Source organism: Capra hircus, chromosome 19, assembly GCF_001704415.2.
Source record: "Capra hircus breed San Clemente chromosome 19, ASM170441v1, whole genome shotgun sequence".
Lineage (NCBI taxonomy): Eukaryota > Metazoa > Chordata > Mammalia > Artiodactyla > Bovidae > Capra > Capra hircus.
Window position 1 is genome coordinate 22,638,717 of NC_030826.1, and position 21,234 is coordinate 22,659,950.

General features: G+C 50.1%; 2 protein-coding genes across 2 annotated transcripts in view; one reads left to right on the forward strand and one right to left on the reverse strand.

Annotated features, from left to right (window-relative positions):
- On the forward strand, positions 5,935-18,152 carry SERPINF1 (serpin family F member 1). Its single transcript, XM_005693317.3, has 8 exons — positions 5,935-6,213; positions 10,650-10,735; positions 12,091-12,289; positions 12,910-13,065; positions 13,482-13,685; positions 15,226-15,368; positions 16,892-17,102; positions 17,769-18,152. The coding sequence occupies exons 2-8, from the start codon at positions 10,658-10,660 to the stop codon at positions 18,026-18,028; spliced, it is 1,251 nt and encodes a 416-aa protein (XP_005693374.1). The 5' UTR covers positions 5,935-6,213; positions 10,650-10,657; the 3' UTR covers positions 18,029-18,152.
- The window catches only part of SMYD4 (SET and MYND domain containing 4), a 38,867-nt gene continuing 36,504 nt past the window's right edge, over positions 18,872-21,234 (reverse strand). Inside the window, exon 11 of the mRNA XM_005693318.3 lies at positions 18,872-20,690. Coding sequence (XP_005693375.2) covers positions 20,537-20,690 — 154 coding nt within the window. The 3' untranslated portion in view covers positions 18,872-20,536. The remainder of the gene's footprint in view (positions 20,691-21,234) is intronic.

A 21,234-nucleotide genomic window follows, 5' to 3' on the forward strand; every position in this document is an offset into this window, starting at 1 on the left:
GGTGGTAGACTGGTCTAGTCCAGCAGTCCCCCACCTCCGGGATCTAATGCCTGATGATCTGAGGTGGAGCTGCTGTAATAATAATAAAGTGCACAAGAAATGTAATGTGCTTGAATCATCCCCAAATCACCCCCTACCCCGCTGGGTCCCTGGAAAAACTATCTTTCACAAAACCGCTACCAGGTACCAAAAAGGTTAGGGATGCTGGTCTAGACAATAAACAAGTTAAAATTTTGGATTGAAGTATAGGGCTTCCCAGGTGGCTCAGTGGGTGAAAACTCCATCTGCAATGCTGGAGACACAGGAGATGCTGGTTTGATCCCTGGGTCAGGAAGATCCTCTGGAGGAGGGCATGGCAACCTGCTCCAGTACTCTTGCCTGGAGAATGCCATGGACAGAGAAGCCGGGCAGGCTACAGTTCATAGGGTCACAAAGAATCAGACATGACTTAGCAACTGAGCGTGCACGCATGCATAGTATGCTGAAGCGTAATGAGCTGGACACGACATAGCGATGGAACAACAACAAAAGCACAATGAATTTGTTTCACGAACCGTGCGCCCCTGTGCAGATCAAGAAGCAGTACTCACTCTCCTGACTCCTGATAATGGACTAGTTTCTCCTGGTTTTGAACTTGAAATAAAAGAAGCATGCAATCCGTGCTCCCTGGTGCCTGGCTCTTTTCATTTAACCTCCTGTTTTATGAGATTCATCAGCGCCATGGGGATGGCGATTATTTACTCCCTGTGGAAGAATTTAATTGAGGGGCGCCATGGTCTGAAGTAAGCTCTGGAAGGCTCATTTGGATGTCGGGTGAGCAGACGTCGAGGGACAAATGCAGGAGGAGGGAGGCTGGTTAGTAGGCAAGAGTCGAGTCGTAGGTGGCTTGGCCCAGGGTGCTGGCTGTGGAAATGCAGGGAGGTGACCAGACTTCAAGTATGTTGTGCAGATAGATGTTACAGAATTTGTGCCTAGACTGTAGCGGAGATGAGGGAAAGGAGAGACTCGCAGACGTAGGGTTCATCATTCAAATCCCCGGATTTTTGTCTTGAGAAGATGAGTTTTACTGAGATGGGAATCTGAGTGAGGGACAGACTTTAGGATTGATTGGAGATGTCCATTTTGAACATGACTGAAATGCTACATTGATACAGAGCGGCCGTATGTCCCAGTGTGCCCCTGGGAGTTCGAGTTATCTCTGTGGTTCCAGTTTAATTCACAGCACCTATTTTTGATCTTAGAAGTGTTTGGATGATGAATTATCTGCTCCTCTCACTTGCTGGGCATCCATGTGGTTATGTCAAAGTTGAGGCTGGAAGTGTGTATTTGGGAACATACAGATGCTTTGAAAGTCACGGAACTGGCTGATGTCACCTAAGAGGAGATGAAGAGAGAAGAAAGGGGGTCCCAGAATCAAGCCAGCAAGGAAGGTGGAAAAGATGGGGCTTGTGAGATGGAGAAAAATGGGAGGATGTAGGCAGTCAGGGTTTCAAGAAGGAGGAAGAGTTGGCTGCCTGCTGCCAAGGGCAGAGATGTCTGCTCCTTTGACAGCAGTTTCAAAGGAGAGCTGGGCACAGAAGCAGGTTGGAGGTTGAGGAGGGAAAGTGCTAAGACAGTGCCGATGCCACGGTAACTAGCTCTGTCCCGTGTGGGTGGGAGGAAGGATGGAGAAACGGACAGTAACTCTAAGGGAGACGGCAATGAAGGCAGTGCCTTCAAACAGGGAAGTAACAGAGGCTGTTTTACGGCTGCGGGATGGCCCTTCAGAGAGGGGCACGTTGATTACGCAAGAGCGGGGCGGCCCATTCAGTGCTGCCGTGACACTCTTGCTACATCCTTGCTACATCCTTGTGCACATATGCAGTCTTTTTGGCTCAAACACTTGGAATAAATGAATTGTGGGCTTGCGTTTTCTTTCACTGCCAGGGCTGCCCCATACAGTCATTATTTTTTTCGAAATTTTGGCTGCACCTGGTCTTTGTTGTGGCATGTGGGCTCAGTTGCCCTGCAGCATGTGGGATCTTAATTCTCCGACCAGGGACTGAACCTGTGTCCCCTGTATTGAATTCTTCTTCTTTTTTTTTTTTTAATATTTATTTGGCTGTGCCAGGTCTTGGGGCATGCAGGGTCTTTTAGTTTTTGAACACAAACTCTTAGTTGTGACATGTGGGATCTGGTTCCCTGACCAGGGATTGAACCTGGGGTCACTAAGCGTGGAATCTTAGCCTCTGGACAGCCAGGGAACGCCCACGCTAAATATGGTTATGCACAACTTTGCTGTTTGTTGCCAGATTGTTCTTCAGAGGGGTTGTATCAATTTACGTTCTCATAAGGAGGGCCCAAGAGATCCTAGCTGTCCGCATGCTCACTAGTACTTGGTATTCTCAGAAGCTCCAGTTTAGCCTATCTGAAGAGTGTGAACTACACTCATCAAAGTATGGTTTTAATTTGCATTCCCTAGATTAGCTGGTGAAAAAAACATCTATTCATAAGTTTATTAGACACACAGGAGTCTTCATCTGTGAATTACCTGGGCCTGTTTTTCTGTCAAATTGTTTTATTTATTTGTAATTATTGCTCTGTTGTAGTTAGTAATCTTGTCAGTTACCTGTGTTACAAACATTTTCTTTTAGTGTGAGGTTTGTCTTTTCATTTTGTTTTATGGTACCTGTTCACGAGAACACGTTTTTAATTTTAGTGCCAAATTTATCAGTCTTTCACAATTTGTGCTTCTTTTGGTGTCTTGTCTAAAAAAGCATTCCTATTCAGAGACCACAAAGAAATCCATCTATACATTTTTCTAAAATGTTTACATTTTTTTTCCAGTTGTGTATATCTGTTTGTACTTGCCTTTTTTTTTTTTTTTAAATGGAAGAGAAGGAACGAGTGGCTTTATTTCTTTGCCAGGCAAAGGGGAACCACAGTAGGCTATTGCCTCAAGAACTGTGGCCCCTAAATTTGTTTTTTAAGGCATTAAAATTATCTCTGAAAGGATCCATACAAAAGAGATTATTATTACCTGTCTCCAGGGAGTGTGGACTCGGGTGACTGGAGATCAGAGGGAAAAGAAGACATTCTCTTTAGATAGTTTTTGAGTTTTGAACATATGAACAAAATACCTGTTCAAAAATAAGTTGAATAATTTAAATAAAAATTCATTAAAAAGGTGCTGCAAAAACAGAAACTGTTTTCCAGAAACGCTTAAATCTCTAGTGTACCTGCAGTTAATTTCTGTGTATGTTGTGAAACAGGGGTCCAACTTTAGCTTGTCCACAAAGATGGTCATGCCTTCCCATGCTTCTTCCTTATTACTCTTTTATTTGGGGCTTCCCTGGTGTTCAGATGATAAAGAATCTGCCTGCAACGCGGGAGACCTGGATTCCATCTCTGGGTGGGAAAGACCCCCGGGAGGAGGGCATGGCAACCCACTCCAGTATTCTTGCCTGGAGAGTCCCGTGGACAGAAGAGCCTGGTGGGCTACAGTCCATGGGGTCACACAGGGTCAGACACGACTGAGCACATTCTTTTACTTGACTTCGCCAGGTCTTGGGGGTGGCACATAGCATTTTCCATCTTCACTGTGGCAAGCGGGATCTTTTTTCTTCGCTGTGGAATACAAACCCTTAATTGCAGCATGTGGGGTCTAGTTCCCTGACCAGGGATCAAACCCAGGCCTCTGCCTTGGGGTCGTGGAACTCTGACTACCAGGAAAGTCCCCTCCCCATGTCCCTACAATTAGCTTATTCGTATTCATCCTGCAAAACTCAACTTAGACTCATATATTCCAACTTTGCTGCCACGACAACCTGTAGAGCAGTGCCATACATCAGAAACACAGTGAAAACCACATGTAGTTTAAGATTTCTAGCAGTTACATTAAAAAAGAAATAGGGTAAGTTAACCTTAACAGTATATTTATTTAATCCAATATATTAATCAGGGTCAAAATTATTGCTATTATTCACATTATTTTTCATACTAAATATTCAAAATCTAATGTGTATTTTACATTTACAGGTGATCACAGGAGCTCTGTGGCCACCCGTGGTGAGTGGTTATCATACTGGATGGCATGGCTGTAGACAGCTATCACAGAATGTGCTACATTATACTGGAAGGATCTAGGCTTGTATCAGCCTGTTTTTAGCCAGTGAGCTTCTGAAGGATGGGCACCAAGTCTTAATCATCTATGTACTCCTCCGTGTACCTAGCGAGTGATTTGAGTAGGGGTCCTCAGTTTTTGGTTGAAAAGATTGAACTCTCACTGTTTTTTTTCCCTTTTTAAAAATTGGGGTATACTTGCTTTACAATGTTGTACAATAAAGTGAATTAGCTATATGTATACATTTATCCCCTCTCTGGGCCTTCCCTCCCCCTGACCCCACATCCTAGCCACCTGGATCATCACAGAGCACCAAGCTGAGCTCTCTGTGTTATACTCAGGTTCCCACTCGCTGTCTGTTTTTACACACGGTAGTGTGTAGACAGGGCTTCCCTTGCGGCTCAGTCAGTAAAGAATCCGCCCGCAACGTGAAAGACCTGGGTTTGATCCCTGGATTGGGAAGATCCCCTGGAGGAGGGCATGCCAACCCACTCTAATATCTTGCCTGGAGAATCCCCACTGACAAAGGAGCCTAGGAGCTACAGTTCACGGGGTCACAAAGAGTTGGACACGACTGAGTGACTAAGAGCAGTGTGTTTATGTCAATCCCAATCTTCCAATTCATCCCAGTATCCCCCACCACCCAGGGGCACATGGCCAGTTTCTACGTCTGTGTCTCTATTCCCACCCTGCAGATAGGTTCATCTGTACCATTTTTCTAGATTCTATATATGTGCGTTAATGTACGATGCTTGTTTTTCTCTTTCTGACTTACTTCACTCTGTATGACAGACACCTGGTCTATACATGTCTCTAGAAATAACCCAATTTTGTTCCTTTTTATGGCTAATATTCCACTGTATATATGCACCACATCTGTATCCATTCATCTGCCGATGGAGAACGCTGACTGTTGACACACTTTTCTTTACATAACTCTTAACCTGGTTCACTGGGGAGTTCTACCTAGGGGCCCTAGCTCGGCTGCCTGGAGCCTCACATGAAGTGTGTGTGTGTGTTAGTCTCTCAGTTGTGTCCAGCTCTTTGCAACCCATGGACTGTCGCCAAACAGGCTCCCCTGTCCATGGGATTCTCCAGGCAAGAACGCTGGAGTGGGTAGCCATTCCCCTCTCCAGGGGATCTTCCTGACCCAGGGATTGAACCTGGGTCTCCTGCATTGGCAGGCGGATCTTTTACTGTCTGAGCCACCAGTGAGGGTCCCCTAAATGTTCTCTTCTTCTAAATATCCCAGAATGCTTTCCCTTCCTTCTCTGACCCCTCCTTTTCTGAACAACCACTGGGCCTGCGTCAGGACTCACACGTGCCTGGAAAAGGTTTCGGTACATTCTCTATAATCATTTCTCATGTCAGTATTTTAGTCTCACAATCACACTGCAAGTTTCTTAATGCCCCAAGGTGAGCACAGCCTTGGAGCCCTGCTCCCAGGTGAAATCTATGGTGCCCAGGTGGGTGCCAGGTACTCACACTCGGCCTTCTCTCAGGACTAATGTTTACGGTACATCTCACTTCTTCTGCTCAGATATTTTCCCCACTGCCTTGTTTGATCTTCAGAAATCAGAGCATTTCAGGGCTGAAAAAAGCACACAGACCTCCCAGTCCCATTCACTCATTTTTCAGTCAAGGGTAGGGAGGAGCCATGAATGATGTCTTGCCCCAAATCTCAGTACCAGAACCAAGGACCAGCAAAAACCCGAGTCCCAGTTCTGGACCAGTGTTTCCTCTGTTTTGGCTTCCTCCTGGGCCTCCTCCTGCCAGACTCTTCCTCAGCCCCGCTCCCACCCAGGCTGCCCTCTGGGGATGGGGGGCATGGCCAGGGCTCCAAAGAAAGGTTTGGTGTTTCAGTCTGATGCGTGAACTGGGGGTGTGTGGCAGAAGGCCAGCAGTGGGTTAAAGTTAACACTGGACAATGATGCAATCACAGATGCAATCACAGACTCCAAATTGAGTGCAGGTCGCTTTAAGAAAGGAGTAGCTGTAATCTGAAGCCTGCTGGACGCTTGCTTGGGAGGCAGCAGAAAAGGCTCTGGTGCTCACAGGAGCCCCTCAGTGTGCAGACCCAGGCTGGGCGTGGAGCGGCGGTGCACCCACAGGTAAAGCAGCTCCCTGTCTGGTCCGCCTGTGTATCAGGGGAAGTTGGGAGGCTCCCCTGGGCTGGGGTGACCAGGGTGAGGCAAGTATAACTCCAGGGAGCAGAAAAGAGGGGTGCCAGGGAGAAGAGGCGGGGAGACCATAGTTCCTCCACCTTGGGGACGAGGGTGAATAGGTGAGGGACGGCAGAGGGAGTTGGAGGTCAGAAGGTCAGAACCCAATTATCTCTAAATCACTAGAAGAAGCTGGAGAAACTGCACCACTAGAAGAAGCCGGGAAAACTCTTGAATGAAATGGGTTGGAAAACAGTGGAGGAGGGCAGTGGAGGGGAAGAAGCTGAGAACGTGGCTAGCTGCTGGGTTAGGTCTGAGCAGCAGTTTGCGGTGGGGTGCTCTGCAACCCTGGGGGAAAGAGGCTGTTGGGTGCTGTGCCTCCACTGGGGAGCCCATTGGGCAGCCTGGCCATGGCTTAGGCTTAGCTCCCTGTTGCCTTTTCAACATCACTGGCGCTGATTTCAAAGGTAATTTCTCAACACTGCCAAGCAGCTGGCCTGAAAGGAGCCCTCCTGGGGCGGGTGGTGTGCTGGGATGGAGGGCAGCGGGGTCCTTCTCTCCAGGGCCCACCCTTTTTCTTTGGCCAAGTCAACTGCCAGTACAAGCTGGGAGATCAATGGGGTCTTGGCCTCTCACAAACAATGACCGCTATTGAGTTCAGCTAGGGTATGGGATTTGGGGGGCTTAGCTGCCAGAGCTGGAGAGGTTGGCCGCCCGCACCCTCGGTGCTCCCTGGGGCCAGCCACATCGAGGGGCGGGTCTGGGCCAGAGAAGAACTTCAGGCTTCCCAGAAACCCCATCATTGTCTGGCCCATGCAAGTCCACCAGTTCAACCCCCAGGCTGAAGGTGGGAGGGGAAGTGGGCCAGGGAATTCTGTTCCCAAGACCGATCCTTCTGGGGTGCGGGGAGCCGAAACCCCTGGCTGCTCTGCCTCCACATGTTCAGGTTCCAAGACTTCAGAAAAAAAGTTGCCTGGGGACTTGGCGGGGTCACCACGGTGGAGTGGGTCCGGGCGGTGCCCTTCCCTGAACTGCCCGTGAGGTCCACCGCCATGTGGCTTAAAGGCTGCGTGGTTCTGGGAGGAGAAGGAGGAGTGATGGTGTTTGTCTCACCACTGGGTTTAATCTGAAACACATGTACTGGCTCAAATGTATCCTTCCAGCCGGTAGGCAGGATCCCAAAATCGCAGTTCCTTGTGTCTCTTGACTGGGGCAATGTGGCCGAGAGGCAGGCCTGAGCTTGGCTGAGCTGGGAGGAGAGTCACCTCCTCCCTGCCCCCGCGGCTTGGACACTGCCCTTTGGACGGGATGGTACCACTGTCCCTGTGCCCCTGGCCAGGTGACGGCTGCCTGGCCCAGCCCACAGAACCGTCTCCTTGGACAAGACACTGAGTGTGCTCAGAGGGGCCCTCCTGTGCAGAAGACCCTTACTCCCAACCTTCTCCCTGCCCTTGGAGGGTGCTTTCAAGAATCTCTCCACTTCCCTCATCCTCAGGGCTTCAGGTGGAGGGTTCAAAGAGGCACCGTTAATAGTGTCAGAGGTACTGTTAATACCTGGCGACTGGCTCTGACAGCTGTGGACCCGTGTGCCTTTCCCTGCCAGGGTCCCTCACCACTGCATCTTCAGTCCTCAGCTCACCCACGTGGTAACAGTGATCACATGACCCAAGGTTTGAGCCCAAACTCTGTAGGGACTCCTATAGAGAAGACCCACCTTCAAGAGCATCTGGACTTGGTTTCCTTAAATACCAGGCCAGGGTGGCGTCTCTCACCTCCTCCCTCCTCACTCGGTTCCCTGCCCTGGCCCAGGGACTAGAGCTAATGGCTTTTCCTTGAGCCCTGCCGCCCCTACGTCTCACTGAATTTCCAGTCTCTGCTAAACCAGTTTGCTGGGGCTCAGGCAGGGAAGGCCCCTGCCAGCTCTGGGTGGGGCTGGCCGGGTGGAGAGAGCAGCTGTGAGCCTGGACGCTGTTACGGGCTCTATCTTGCCCTGCAGAAAGTTCTTCCTGTTGCCTCAGTGGACAATTTCTCCCTGAGTGGCAGGGGCTGCCATGCAGAAGAGCAGCTGGCTGAGAACAGAGGGGTCACTGGAACTCACTGGGAGACACGTGTTCAGGGTTTAGAGAGAAAGCCAGGCTGGTGCCCACTGGCCATCCAGCCATAAGCAGAACAAACTCAGGCCATCTTTTCTTTTGCTGCCTTTCACATTGTCCAGAAGACTGTATGTTAGTCACTCAGTCGTGTCTGACTCTTTCTGACCCCATGGACTGTAGCCCACCAGGCTCTTCTGTCCATAGGATTCTCCAGGCAAGGATACTGGAGTGGGTAGCCATTCGCTTCTCCAGGGGATCTTCCTGACTCAGGGATCAAATCTGGGTCTCTCACATTGCAGGCAGATTCTTTACCATCTGAGCCACCAAAGCAGATTTAATTCAGAGGGCTTTGCCCCCAAATCGCACACTGCATTGTTTTTTGTTTCGGCCACGTAGCATGTGGGATCTTCGTTCTCCAACCAGGGATCAAGCCCAGCCCCGGGCATTGCAAGTGCGGAGTCTTAACCATTGGATACCAGGGAATTCCCCACGCACTGCACTCTCAATTTTCCTGTTTGTTCCGAGAAGTCAGGAAAGTGTGTGTGTTTGCATGCACGTGTGCTAAGTCACTTGATTCATGTCCCATTCTTTGCGACCCCATGGACTGTGGCCCGCCAGGCTCTTCTGCCCATGGGATTCTCCAGGCAAGATACTGGAGTGGGCTGCCATGCCCTCCTCCAGGGGATCTTCCCAACCCAGGGATTGAACTTGCATTTTTTAGTCTCCTGCACTGGCAAGGGGGTTCTTTACTAGTAGTGCCCCCAGGAAGCCCCGAGTATGTGTTTATGGGTATACAAAAGGAAGAAAGAGCTTGAGACCCTTGGCCTGTGTGTATGTTGCAGGGAAGGTGAGAGGTACGGAAGACAGATTACAAGTGCTTGACTCAGCAATGTGAATGGAGGGAGAGCCAGAGGTCCTGACTGCTGGGACCTTATCCCTCTTTCTAGCCAGAAGGCCCTCAGAAGACCTTATTTATGAGCTCCCCACTGCCTTCATTCCTTCCCACCTCCGCATCCTGACCCCAAGGTTGAGCTTACAGAGGCAATGAAGGTAGGAGGGCAAGAGATGGGGGAGCCCTGCACTCAGAGTTCCCTTTGCCCTTGTGGTCCAGGGGTTGGATCAGAGTCGGGTCCAAAGAGGCTGCTGCTGGGGAGGTGTAGGGATTTGGGTGGCCTTACTAAGACACGGTATTATTTAACTTGAAGGAAAGAATTCTGAGGGGTGTCAGAGCAGGTTCCAAGCTGATAGGAGGAAGAGGACTTGGCTCCCCAGGGGAAAGGGTGTCCTCGGGTTTCAGGAGTAGGGAGACACAATTTGGCTCAGGGCTCACTGGAGAACTCACCTGTCTTTGGCCCCGCTGAGTGTTATGAAGGCATCATTGAATTTAATTCTCATCACAATAGGTAAGAACTGATTTCCATTTTACAAGAGAAGACACTGGGATTTAGAGAGATATTAAGATACAGAACTGGGGACTTCCCTGGTAGTTCAGTGATTAAGACTTCGTTCCCAATGCAGGGGGTCTAGTTTCAATCCCTGGTTGGGGAACTGGACCCCACATGCCACAACTAAGAGTTCACACGCATCTAAAGAAAAAAAAAAAAAAAAAGATTCCCATGTGCTGCAATTGAGACCCGGCACAGCCATACACAAACAAAAAAGACACAGGATTGATGGGAATTCCCTGGCAGTCTAGTGGCTGGGACTCAGCATTTTCTCTGCCTGGATCTGGGTTCAATCCCTGGTCAGGGAACCAAGATCCCACGAGTCCCTGATGAAACCACAGGTTCCAGGGCAGAGCAATTTGAGGAGAGAGCTTGAGAGCTTCTTGTGGAGGACCTGGGGCTGGGCCGGATGCCCCATTCTCTGCGCTCTGTGACTCTACATCTGAGATCCTGCCCCCATGCTGTTGCTAGACATAGATCCAAACCCTATATGATGAGCTGGTCAGGTGTCCGCACGAACAGCCTCGGTGTGCATTTGGGCTGGGTCACAGCCCCACACAGGAGCCGACTGCTGGGCCTTCACCACTCTGGAGGCTTAGGCCTGAAGGAGGCTCTCCTGGCACAGACCATGGATGAAAGCACAAGCTCGCCATAGGACTGTGGGCTATGAGGCAAGGGGAGGGCTGGGGAGGTGCTGAGAGGGAGGGCTTAGCAAGCTGAGGGTCCACTTCCAGCCCTGGGCGGGGCGGGGCTGGATGGAAGGTGACTGGCCCTGCTCTCTGCCCAGGGTGGCTGGTGGTGCAAGTGGTGAGGGAAGCAGCCTGCCTCCTCTTTTGCTCTCTTGCAGGCCCCGACATGCAGGCCCTCATGCTACTCCTCTGGACTGGAGCCCTCCTTGGCTTTGGCCGCTGTCAGAACGCCGGCCCGGAGGCGGTCAGTAGGAGTTGGGTGCAGTGGGGGCTGGGGCGGGGGGGACGTTAGCAATCCCAGCCCCGCCTCGCCAGGCAGCACGGGGAGACTGGACAGCACCCAGGCTGCAGGCCAGGCTCTGATCTTTCCATCCAGACAGGGCCTTGGTTTTTCCAAGAGCAAAACAGAAAGCGTCTCGCCCTGCCTTTCAGAGGACAGAGTGGTGATGGGGTGGGGAAGATCCAAGAAGGTGAAAGGCGAAAGCCCTCTAACAAGCCCTTCAGTGAATATTTTCTCATTACCCTTCATTACTTATGGGTCTCACTGAGGAGCTGGTGGTCTTGGATGTTTGCTCCAATCCTATCTAGGGGGCAGCAGAGATCTAAGAGCGTGGAAAGGCCTCTTGCCTGTCCAGACAAAGCACGGTCTGGTTGCAAAGGCCGATGCCAAGAAGCCTAGGCTATGCGACAATTGGGGGGTAGGGAGGCGGTGGTGACTGTCACAAGGGCAGCCAGGGCAGGTGGGGCATCTTGGCAGGAGCTCTGGACTTTATTGTGAGTTCCAAGTTTGAATTCTGGTTCCACCTCTCAACAGTTTTTTTTTTAATTTAAGTCACTGTAACTTGAATCTGTTTTCTTATCTATAAGACGGGATGAAAAATACCCACCTTACAGGGCCAACATGGACAGTCACTTATTTATCTACTGAACACCTACTCTGTAGGTGCTGGGGACGGGTGGAAATATAAAAGACTCAGTTCTGGCCTTCAAGGAACTGTTTAAAGACATTTACCTTTGAGGATATCATTTAACATCAACTAGTATGAAATGAAGTAACTCAAATGCAAACCACCACAGAGCCTGGCGCATGGTATACACATGGAAAGTGGTTAATACGTAAGTGGTAGTTGACTCTCAAAAATGGCCAGAGAACTAAAGGAGCCTTCACACTGGGGCCACCAGGGCAAGTCTGTGATGGAGGAGGTGATGTCTGATCAGGGCCAAGAAAGACAAGGAGGGTTTGATAGGAGGGTCCAGGTGGAGGCCTGGGAGCAGTGGGCAAGGCTGAGCAGACAGGGAGAGTCTGGCCTAAGAACAGGATTTCTTGGGAAGGGGGACTTCCCTCCACTTTTTTTTCCCATGAGTCACAGGCCTGAAGCTCACAGGTCACTGGTGTTTAAAGCTGGCCAGCTAACCTCTCTTGCAGGTTGCCTCTCCCCAGTGGAGCACCCTCACAGGAGTAGAGGGCACAGACTCATTCCAGCAGATGGCTATACCTCCTCAGGCAGGACAGCCTTCAGGGACCAGGACAGTCCCACACCAAGCCATGAGACCAGTCACCCCCTGCTCATCCGCACTGGTCTTTGTACTCAAATGCAGGGCTCCCTGGCCCCTGAGAGCACAGGGGCACCAGTGGAGGAAGAGGATCCCTTCTTCAAGGTCCCCGTGAACAAGCTGGCGGCAGCCGTCTCCAACTTTGGCTACGACCTGTACCGCGTGAGATCCGGCGAGAGCCCCACCGCCAACGTGCTGCTGTCTCCGCTCAGCGTGGCCACGGCGCTCTCTGCCCTGTCGCTGGGTGAGTTCCCGCTGCAGAAAGCCCGGGATCCCAGAGCTGCCCTCTGCCCTCTGTACATACCTGACTCTAGGCCCTGGACACACTTCACTTAGGGAGGGTGATGAGGGCCAAGAGGCTGGCCCAGGGATCCCGGCATGTAGGAGTGGAGGCCCAGGTCGGTGTGGGGGAGTACTGCTGACACAGCGTGCGGCCTTGGGACCGCTTACTGACCTTCCTTAAAGGAGCTCCTCCTACGTGCCTGCCTCGCTGGCTTGGCTAGATACTGGGGATGTAACTACACACAAGCAGACACAGTCTCTGTTCTCACTCGGGCCACACAGCTGAGTTCGTGGGGGGAAGTAGGAAACAGGAAGCTGTAGAACAGCCTGGTAAGTGCTGTGATGGGAGCAGTACAGGGACTTTGAACCTCACTCCCATCCTTCTATCTCTCCAGGCCTGATGCCTTTGGCCTACCTTCAGGAAAACCTATTTTCCTTCCACTGCCTTCAAATTCCTTCCCACTTAGAAAGTCTCCAGGTACCAGCAGATAGATAGGCTCAGGGTTCAGTGTCCCCGAGAGCTAGGCTGACACGGGCCTAGCAAGCAGTTACAGGGGCTCACACGCCTGTTCTGCTTGGCAGGTGCAGAACAGCGGACAGAATCCAGCATTCACCGGGCTCTGTACTACGACCTGATCAGTAACCCAGACATCCACGGCACCTACAAGGACCTCCTTGCCTCCGTCACTGCCCCCCAGAAGAACCTTAAAAGTGCTTCCCGGATTATCTTTGAGAGGAGTGAGTTGCCCTGCTGGCCCGAGCTGCCTGAGGCGCGTGGGGCTCTTTGCTGCAATGCATCTGGGGTTTTCTTTCTAAACCCCAGAGCATGTCTGCCCGGGGCCAGGCCAGGCACTGGGGGGTGGGCAGGAAGGGGCTGCATGAGTACAAAGAGGATCAGAAAGAGGATATGGGCTGAAGGAGATACTGGGAGGGTCGGGGGGAGGGCAGTCACGTGAAGAGAAAACAGCAATGAGTGAAATCTGTCGTTCCCCATCCAGTGCCCAGGGAAGCTGGCACAAAGTCTGGGAGAGTCCCGGAAGGATGCCTGGAAGGATGATCAGGGCCTGCCAAGGATCAGGCAGAGTCACAGACTGTCAGGGGGGATGCTGGGTGAGGTCTCAGAGTGCACTAACCTCTGCCCCATCTCTTCGCAGAGCTGCGGATAAAAGCCAGCTTCGTCCCACCCCTCGAGAAGTCATATGGGAGCAGGCCCAGAATCCTGACCGGCAACTCTCGAATAGACCTTCAGGAGATTAACAACTGGGTGCAGGCCCAGATGAAAGGGAAAGTCGCTAGGTCCACGAGGGAGCTGCCCAGTGAGATCAGCATTTTCCTCCTGGGCGTGGCTTACTTCAAGGGTGAGGGCTTCTCGACTTGGCTTTCGGCCGAGGGTGGACAGTGGGTGTCAAGAGGGGGCCAGGAAGGAGGGGACGTCAAAGAAGGCAGAGGAGGACCCTGGAAAGTTCCTTGCCTGAGGGCTGCCTGCTTGTCACCAAACCCAAGGCAAACACTGGATAAGTACCTACAAAGTGTAAGGAGTGGCGGAGAAAGACCAGCAGAGATAAGGGGGCACTCCCACTCCTGTGCCTTTTTCGGGGCTGGTAGAGGGTCCTTGCCCAGCTCTGGCTGGAGAGATCTGCATGAACTTCATAGCCTTTTGGAGCCTGTTTTCTCGTCATTGGGAGATGGCAAACTGATTTCAGAGGCACTCTGTGTGTGCTGTCTCCTATCTTCTCATGGACCCAGCATCATGCCTGGGACACACAGCAGGTTCTCGATAAACCAGGTGTGTGTGTGTGCTCAGTTGATTCAGTTGTGTCTGACACTTCGCAACTCTATGGACTGTAGCCCACCAGGCTCCTTTGTCCATGGGATTCTCTAGTCAAGAATACTGGAGTGGGTTGCCATGCCCTCCTCCAGGGGATCTTCCTGATTCAAGGATTGAACCCACACCTCTTAGGTCTCTTGCACTGGCAGGCGGCTTTACCACCAGCGTCACCTGGGAAGCCCTTGATGAATCATGTTAGTTCTCTAATAACATTCTTCTAGGCCATAGTGAGGTGCCCAACTATTCCATGGGCCCAGTGTGAGGCCAGCCCTATTCATGAGCCTTGGGTGGGATCTGGGGCAACCTCCCCTTAAAATGCTTCCCAGACGTCTATCAGGCAGTGTTGAGAGGGGACCCCTAAACCCCTAGAGAAAAGTCCTTCATGAAGCACTGAGCTCCAGAAAATGAAAGAAACTGTTACAGACCAGCATGTTCAAGACCACGTTTAACGATCGGCTCACTGTGTGAGCATCAGCAAGTCACTTCACCTCTCTGGGCATTCATGCTTTTTCATCTATGAGATGGTCGATGACATGACGTCGAGGTCCCTTCCAGCTCTGGTCTCCCTGCACTCTGTCTCCTGGGCACATCACTGTAGAAGTGTGTACCAGTTCACCTTTCTCCTAGCTATCACAGAACTGGAATAAACCTGACAATATTTCTGAGTTTACATATGGAAGGTAGTCAGGACCCTCAAAATATCATGGTCCAGACTGCCCATCCTGAGACAGAGCTATTCCCTGACGTGTTAGGGCCTCTGATGACTCAGGTTCCTGCTGTTGCTTAATTGCTAAGTGGACCCTTTTGCAATCCCACGGACTGTCGCTCCTCTGTCCATGGGATTTCCCAGGCAAGCATACTGGAGTGGGTGGCCATGCCGTCCTCCAGGTGATCTTCTCAGCCCAAGGGTCACACCTGCGTCTCCTGCATTGACAGGAGATGCAGGTCAATTCTCAGTTCTTTACCACTGAGCCATCAGGGAAGCCCAAGATTCCTGTAGCTGGGCAATTTTCAGCAGTATGCCTTTCTGGTCTCCTGGGGCTCAGGGCACTCCATCTGTTTCATTCCAGGGCAGTGGGTAACAAAGTTTGACTCCAGGAAGACTTCCCTGGAGGATTTCCACTTGGATGAGGGGAGGACCGTGAAAGTTCCCATGATGTCAGACCCTAAGGCCGTTTTACGGTACGGCTTGGATTCTGATCTCAACTGCAAGGTCTGTATGGGGAGTGTGAGTGGTGGCGTGGGTTCAGGCAGGATGGTGCAGCGGGAATAGAATGGCCTTTGAGATCTAACAGCAGTCTGAATTATTTATTGACTTATTTACAGCTGAGGGGCGTCTTCACTGCTGCACATGGGCTTTCTCTAGTTGTGGGGTGGGCTTCTCATTGTGGTGGCTTCTCTTGTTACGGAGCTGTCTGAATTTTACCTGCTATGTGCCCTTCAGTAAGTTAACAGCTTTTCTGAGCCCTTACTGGAGTGGGTTGCCATGCCCTCCTCCAGGGGATCTTCCCAACCCAGGGATTGAACCCAGGTCTCCTGCATTGCAGGTGGATTCTTTACCAGCTGAGCCACAGGGAGCCCAAGAATACTGGAGTGGGTAGCCTATCCCTTCTCTTGCGGACCTTCCTGACCCAGGAATCAAACCAGGGTCTCCTGCATTGCAGGCAGATTCTTTACCAACTGAGCTATCAGGGAAGCCCCACTAGCTGAGCCCTTTGTTTCTAAAAATGGAGAGCGATAGCTATTCAAACTTATCCTCTGACTCAGGGTTTGTTGCAAGTGTTGGTAAAGTGAAATTGAGTCCTCAAGACCAGGCTCTCAAATGCTGGGTATTTTTTTTTTTTTTTTGTCTTTCCTTCTCTTTTTGGGGGGAGAACTTGTATTTATAAAAATCCTAACTTTCAAAATCTGTCACAAACTCCAGTTTGCTGGCATTCTAAGTCTCTCCTAGGTGACTTAAGAAAATTCTAAGTCAGTAGTTTTTTCCTTTGGGAATCTGACAAAATGCCTGAAGCACTGGAGAGAAATGCCACCTATGCATCTCTGCAGGTGATTTCAGGGGCTCCTGGGACCCCCGACGCCATCTGCCCTTAGGTTAAAGACCTCTGCCCAGAGGACCACTGTATTGCCGCTTCTTCATTGCTCTTCCCAGTGCCCTTGTTTCTAGCCCAGGCTCTGTGTATAACAGGTATCAGTAACTGCTGGCAGGCAAACCTTGGGAGAAAACACAGACCTGGGAATTCAATTCTGGCTCTTTAGAAAACCACAGAAGAAAATTCTCTCAGCAGTTCACTTCAGTTGGTATTAGGCTAAGAAAAGACAATGGCTTATGCTTGAAGAAACATCAGTAGATAGCTTTTATTTATTTAGCTGCATCAGGTCTTAGTTGCTTCGTGCAGGATCTTTCATTGCAGCACAAGGACTCTCTAGTTGTGGCCCATGGGCTTAGCTGCTCTGCAGCATGTGGGATCTTACTTCTCAGCCCAGGGATTGAACCGCTGCCTCCTGCAATGCCAGAATTCTTTAACCACTCTACCACCAGGGAAGTCCCATCAGTAGACATCTTGCTGCTGGAAAGCAAGCAACAGCTTAGAGGGACAACTGTTACATAGACGAGGGGCGGGGAAGCGAGGCAAGGCCTGGTCCCAGAAGAGAAGGCGGCCTGGGGTATCTGTCCATCGCTAGGCTCCTGGGCTCTGAAGGGCTAACCCATGTGACTCCTCCCTGTTGTTTCAGATCGCCCAGCTGCCCTTGACCGGGAGCACAAGTATCATCTTCTTCCTGCCTCAGAAAGTGACCCAGAACTTGACCTTGATAGAAGAGAGCCTCACCTCTGAGTTCATTCATGACATAGACCGAGAACTGAAGACTGTTCAGGCAGTCCTGACCATTCCCAAGCTGAAGCTGAGTTATGAAGGCGAACTCACGAAGTCCGTGCAGGAGCTGAGTATGGCTGCAACACCTCTTTGCTCTTGGGGAGGGTGGGGTTGAATCTTTGAGCCTTCCTTCCACCTTGCTACAGTGAAAGCGCGAGTCGCTCAGTTGTGTCCGACTCTGCGACCCCATGGACTGTACAGCCCATGGAATTCTCCAGGCCAGAATACTGGAGTGGGTAGCCTTTCTCTTCTCCAGGGGATCTTCCCAACCCAGGGATCAAACCTAGGTCTCCTGCATTGCAGGCAGATTCTTTACCAGCTGAGCCACAAGGGAAGCCCTCCACCTTGCTAAGCAGAATGCAAAGCCTCCACGGACTAGTACTGGGGCCCGGGATGATCCCTTCATTCTAATAGTGCTGGAGGGGAAGACTGAACTGCCTTCCTTATCAGACTCATTCCTAAGCGCCCAGAGCATACATCCTATAACAGGAACTCTGAACACTGCTTCTCAAGATAGGTCCCTTGACCTGGTTTCTAATCTTAACCTCATTGGCTGTGTGCTCTTAGGCAAGTCACTTAACCCTTAACCAGCCCAGAGCTGTACGTATGTCACAGAAAGTCAAAAGCAGTGTTCCACCCCCCCCACTTTGCTTGCCTTCTTGAGAATCAGGATTGTATTCTTCCTTGCAGCGTTCACAAGGCAAGGTTTTAATGGAAATCTTTCTCAATTTCTGCAGAGCTACAATCCCTGTTTGATGCACCAGACTTTAGCAAGATCACAGGCAAACCTATCAAACTTACTCAAGTGGAACATCGCATCGGATTCGAGTGGAATGAGGATGGGGCGGGTACTAACTCCAGCCCAGGGGTCCAGCCTGCCCGCCTCACCTTCCCTCTGGACTATCACCTTAACCAACCTTTCATCTTTGTACTGAGGGACACAGACACAGGAGCCCTTCTCTTCATAGGCAAAATTCTGGACCCCAGAGGCACTTAATACTCAACTTAATGTTCAAATACCCCAGAAGAAAAAAACACTAGCGGGATGGCAGATTATATATTATATGAAGGCTGCCCCTACGTTTCAATGTATACTTTGCAATAAAAGTGCTTTCTCCTTACCTTTTGTTACCCTGCTCCTCCTCCTATTTTGAGCTATGTTAAATTTAATATGAAGACGAACAGCCCTTTAGGAATTTGTTAGTCCCATCTTTATAGGCTGGGTCTATCTAAACTGCAGAAAGTCACCATATGAGATACGAACTTCAGTTATCTGCACTATATAATGCTGGGACTGATTCTCTGCTCTGTGGGGGTTCACACTTTAGGACACCAGTCCCCCTGGGAAGAGATTTCCTGTCTCTACAATCAGTGGAGCCAGCTCTTAAATACACAGGACTTTGCATGCCAAGTCGCTTCAGTCGTGTCCGACTCTTTGCGACCCTATGGACTGTTGCCCGCCAGGCTCCTTTGTCCATGGGATTCTCCAGACAAGAATACTGGAGTGGGTTGCCATGCCTTCCTCCAGGGGATCTTCCCCACCCAGGGACTGAACCCGCATCTCTATGTCTCCTGCAGTGGCAGGCGGGTTCTTCACCACTAACATCACCTGGGAAGCACAGGACTTCAGGTTTTTTATTTTTTGGCCACACTGCATAGCATGTGGGATCTTAGTTTCCCTGGGCCTCCTGCTTTGGAAGTGTGGAGTCTAAGCCACTGGACCCCCAGGGAAGTCTTGGACTTTAGGTCTTAAATCAAGCACAGATAACCCCCTTGTCAAGCTAATGTCACCTGACAACACGGGTTAACATGCAGACAGATCAGGGAGGAAGCTTGTAACTTCAGGAAATAATTCTTTATTTTATAGAGCATTTAAAGAAAGCTCTTAAGTTCACATAAAAATGAGGTCTGTGATGTAAAATCCTACCCATGTTCTTTTTAAGGAAGTGGGCCTATTTTACAAAGTACAGCAGAACCTTTTTTTCAGGAACTTGAAACGTGCCAAGTGTTTCAAGAACAGAACAACTACAGAATCGGCCACAGGACTCAATTTTTCTTCTTGAAAGTCAGCTCTACCCAAACATCTCATTGGCCATGGCCTCTGACACAGCGAGTTAGTAGAAAGGAAGATAAACGGGATTCTGCCTGCCCTTCATTCAAAGGTTTGAGTGCAAACCATGTTCTGAACACTCAGCTTCTTGAAAAGCGACTGCCAGGCAGCTTCAAGGCCATTCAGTTCCTGATTATAAATGCCAGGGCAACCACCAGGCACTTCTTGGGCATGGTTGGGGTGGGCAAGCTCTCAAAGCAGTGTGAATTCTTTTCCACTAACTCATCTGAACCACTTGGTCCCCAGTGGTGACAGAGAACCCAGGGTTCAGATCCAGAGACTCTGGCCTCCTCACGGGGTTTAGACCAGGGTCCCCAGTCTCCAGAATCTAATGCCTGATGATCTGAGGTGGAGCTGATGTAATAATAATAGAAATAAAGTGCACAACACACATAATGTGCTTGAATCACCCCCAAACCATCCCCACCCGGCTCCTGGTCTGTGGATAAACTGTCTCCCATGAAACCAATCCCCAATGCCAAAACTGTTGAGAGCAGGGCTATACAACCAGGCAGACAACAGTTCTCCGTCCTATCTTGTCTTGTCTCTTAGGTTTGAAACCACAAGCAGCCGTGCCCACACCCTCAGCATGTTCTGAAGCTGTCTCTCCCCTTTTCAGGAGTCTGTATGTCATTGGCCTGCTTGGGAAGATAGGGAAAAAAGCGATCTCTTTTCAGGTTTGCTAATAAACATAACTCAGAAAGGAGGTGTTATAAAACCTTCGCTACAAGCTTGATTTTATTAGTGTCTGGTCAGTGAGCCAGCCAAGAATAGAGTGAAATCCAGAGAACGAGGACTGGAAAACTAGCAGAAAACACACAGAGAGTTGCCATCCAAGCCCAACAGTAGAATGGCCTCATATTTATTTCTCATGATGCTACCGGTTTAAACAAAGGATTTGAGGAAGCTAGATAACGTAAATGAAACTCTCTCTCTAGAGGTAAGGAGCCTCACGGACTTCTAACTTTATAACTATTTTTCAATTACAATACAACTATTAAGAGTTTTAAGTTCCCACTGGAGTGGTACACAACACTTCATTACTGCTAGAAACCATAGGAATGTTCCAGTGAAGCAGACATCATCATTTAGAGAGGTGGCGTCTAGCCAAAACCCTAGGCTGACATCCAGATGCCTGCAGATCAGCTAAAATCCTTTTAAAGGGCTTAGGCTCTCCAGATACCAGTTTGAAGTCTTTTCTGGGAAATGGGAGTTTGTGCTGGAGAGTAGTTAACTACTTCAAAAAACATCCATCAAAATAGGTGAGCCTGTCTCTAACTGCGATGCTTTTCAAGTCCTCCCCCATCTCATGCACCAGGCTTGTGACTATCAGGCAGGACCTGTATTTTCGGGTGACAGCTCAGCAGCAACAGTCCCTCTTTAACTCATCCCACTCTATTCCTTAGGTCCCACAGGGATGGGCAGCAAGTCCAATAAACAGGATTTCATCTTTTGTAGCTCCCGGATCTCATCATTCCAAGGGCCATAATGTACCAACAGGACCTTCTCTGCCTTCTGTATTGTGTTCAGAGCTTCGGGTATTGCACACCTGAACCAAAAGGAGGTAAAAAGGAGTGAACCCAAGTATTCAATCAGGCAAACATTAGTGGAGGGCCTACCCACATCCTGTGAAGAATGCAGAGTAGATAACTTTTGTTTTCAAGAACCTTATAGTCTAGAAGGGCAGATAAGACTCTAAAGACACACTGAAAGGTAGAGTTTGAAATGAAAGTTACAAAAAATGTACAAAGATTCCAGGATACTGAGAGACGGGCAGGTCTCAAAGCACTCATCCGATATTTTTGTGTTGTTCAGTTGCTAAGTCAAGTCCGAGTCTTTGTGACCACAGGGTCCTATATTTACTCGAGGTTAACTCAGGAGTCTTTGTCTCAAGAGATACCAAGTCCGTCTGTGACCTGATTCTGCAGCTCTTTGTCCTCTCTCTGACCAAATGGGCTGCCTCTATGTCTTGGGTGTCAGGCTCACCCACCACACAGTCCCAGGACGGATTCAAACATTTCACCACACCAATGGCAGCTTTATCAAGGCTGGACGTATTCCATCCAGAAATACTGACAGTAGGGCCTCCTAAT

What these genes read in the sequence shown, in the direction of transcription:
- SERPINF1 (XM_005693317.3), top strand. Translation starts at nt 10,658, where the DNA reads ATGCAGGCCCTCATGCTACTCCTCTGGACTGGAGCCCTCCTTGGCTTT. An exon ending in AGAACGCCGGCCCGGAGGCG is followed by an intron (nt 10,736 to 12,090) that starts GTCAGTAGGAGT and finishes ACTCAAATGCAG; the next exon opens with GGCTCCCTGGCCCCTGAGAG. An exon ending in GCTCTCTGCCCTGTCGCTGG is followed by an intron (nt 12,290 to 12,909) that starts GTGAGTTCCCGC and finishes TCTGCTTGGCAG; the next exon opens with GTGCAGAACAGCGGACAGAA.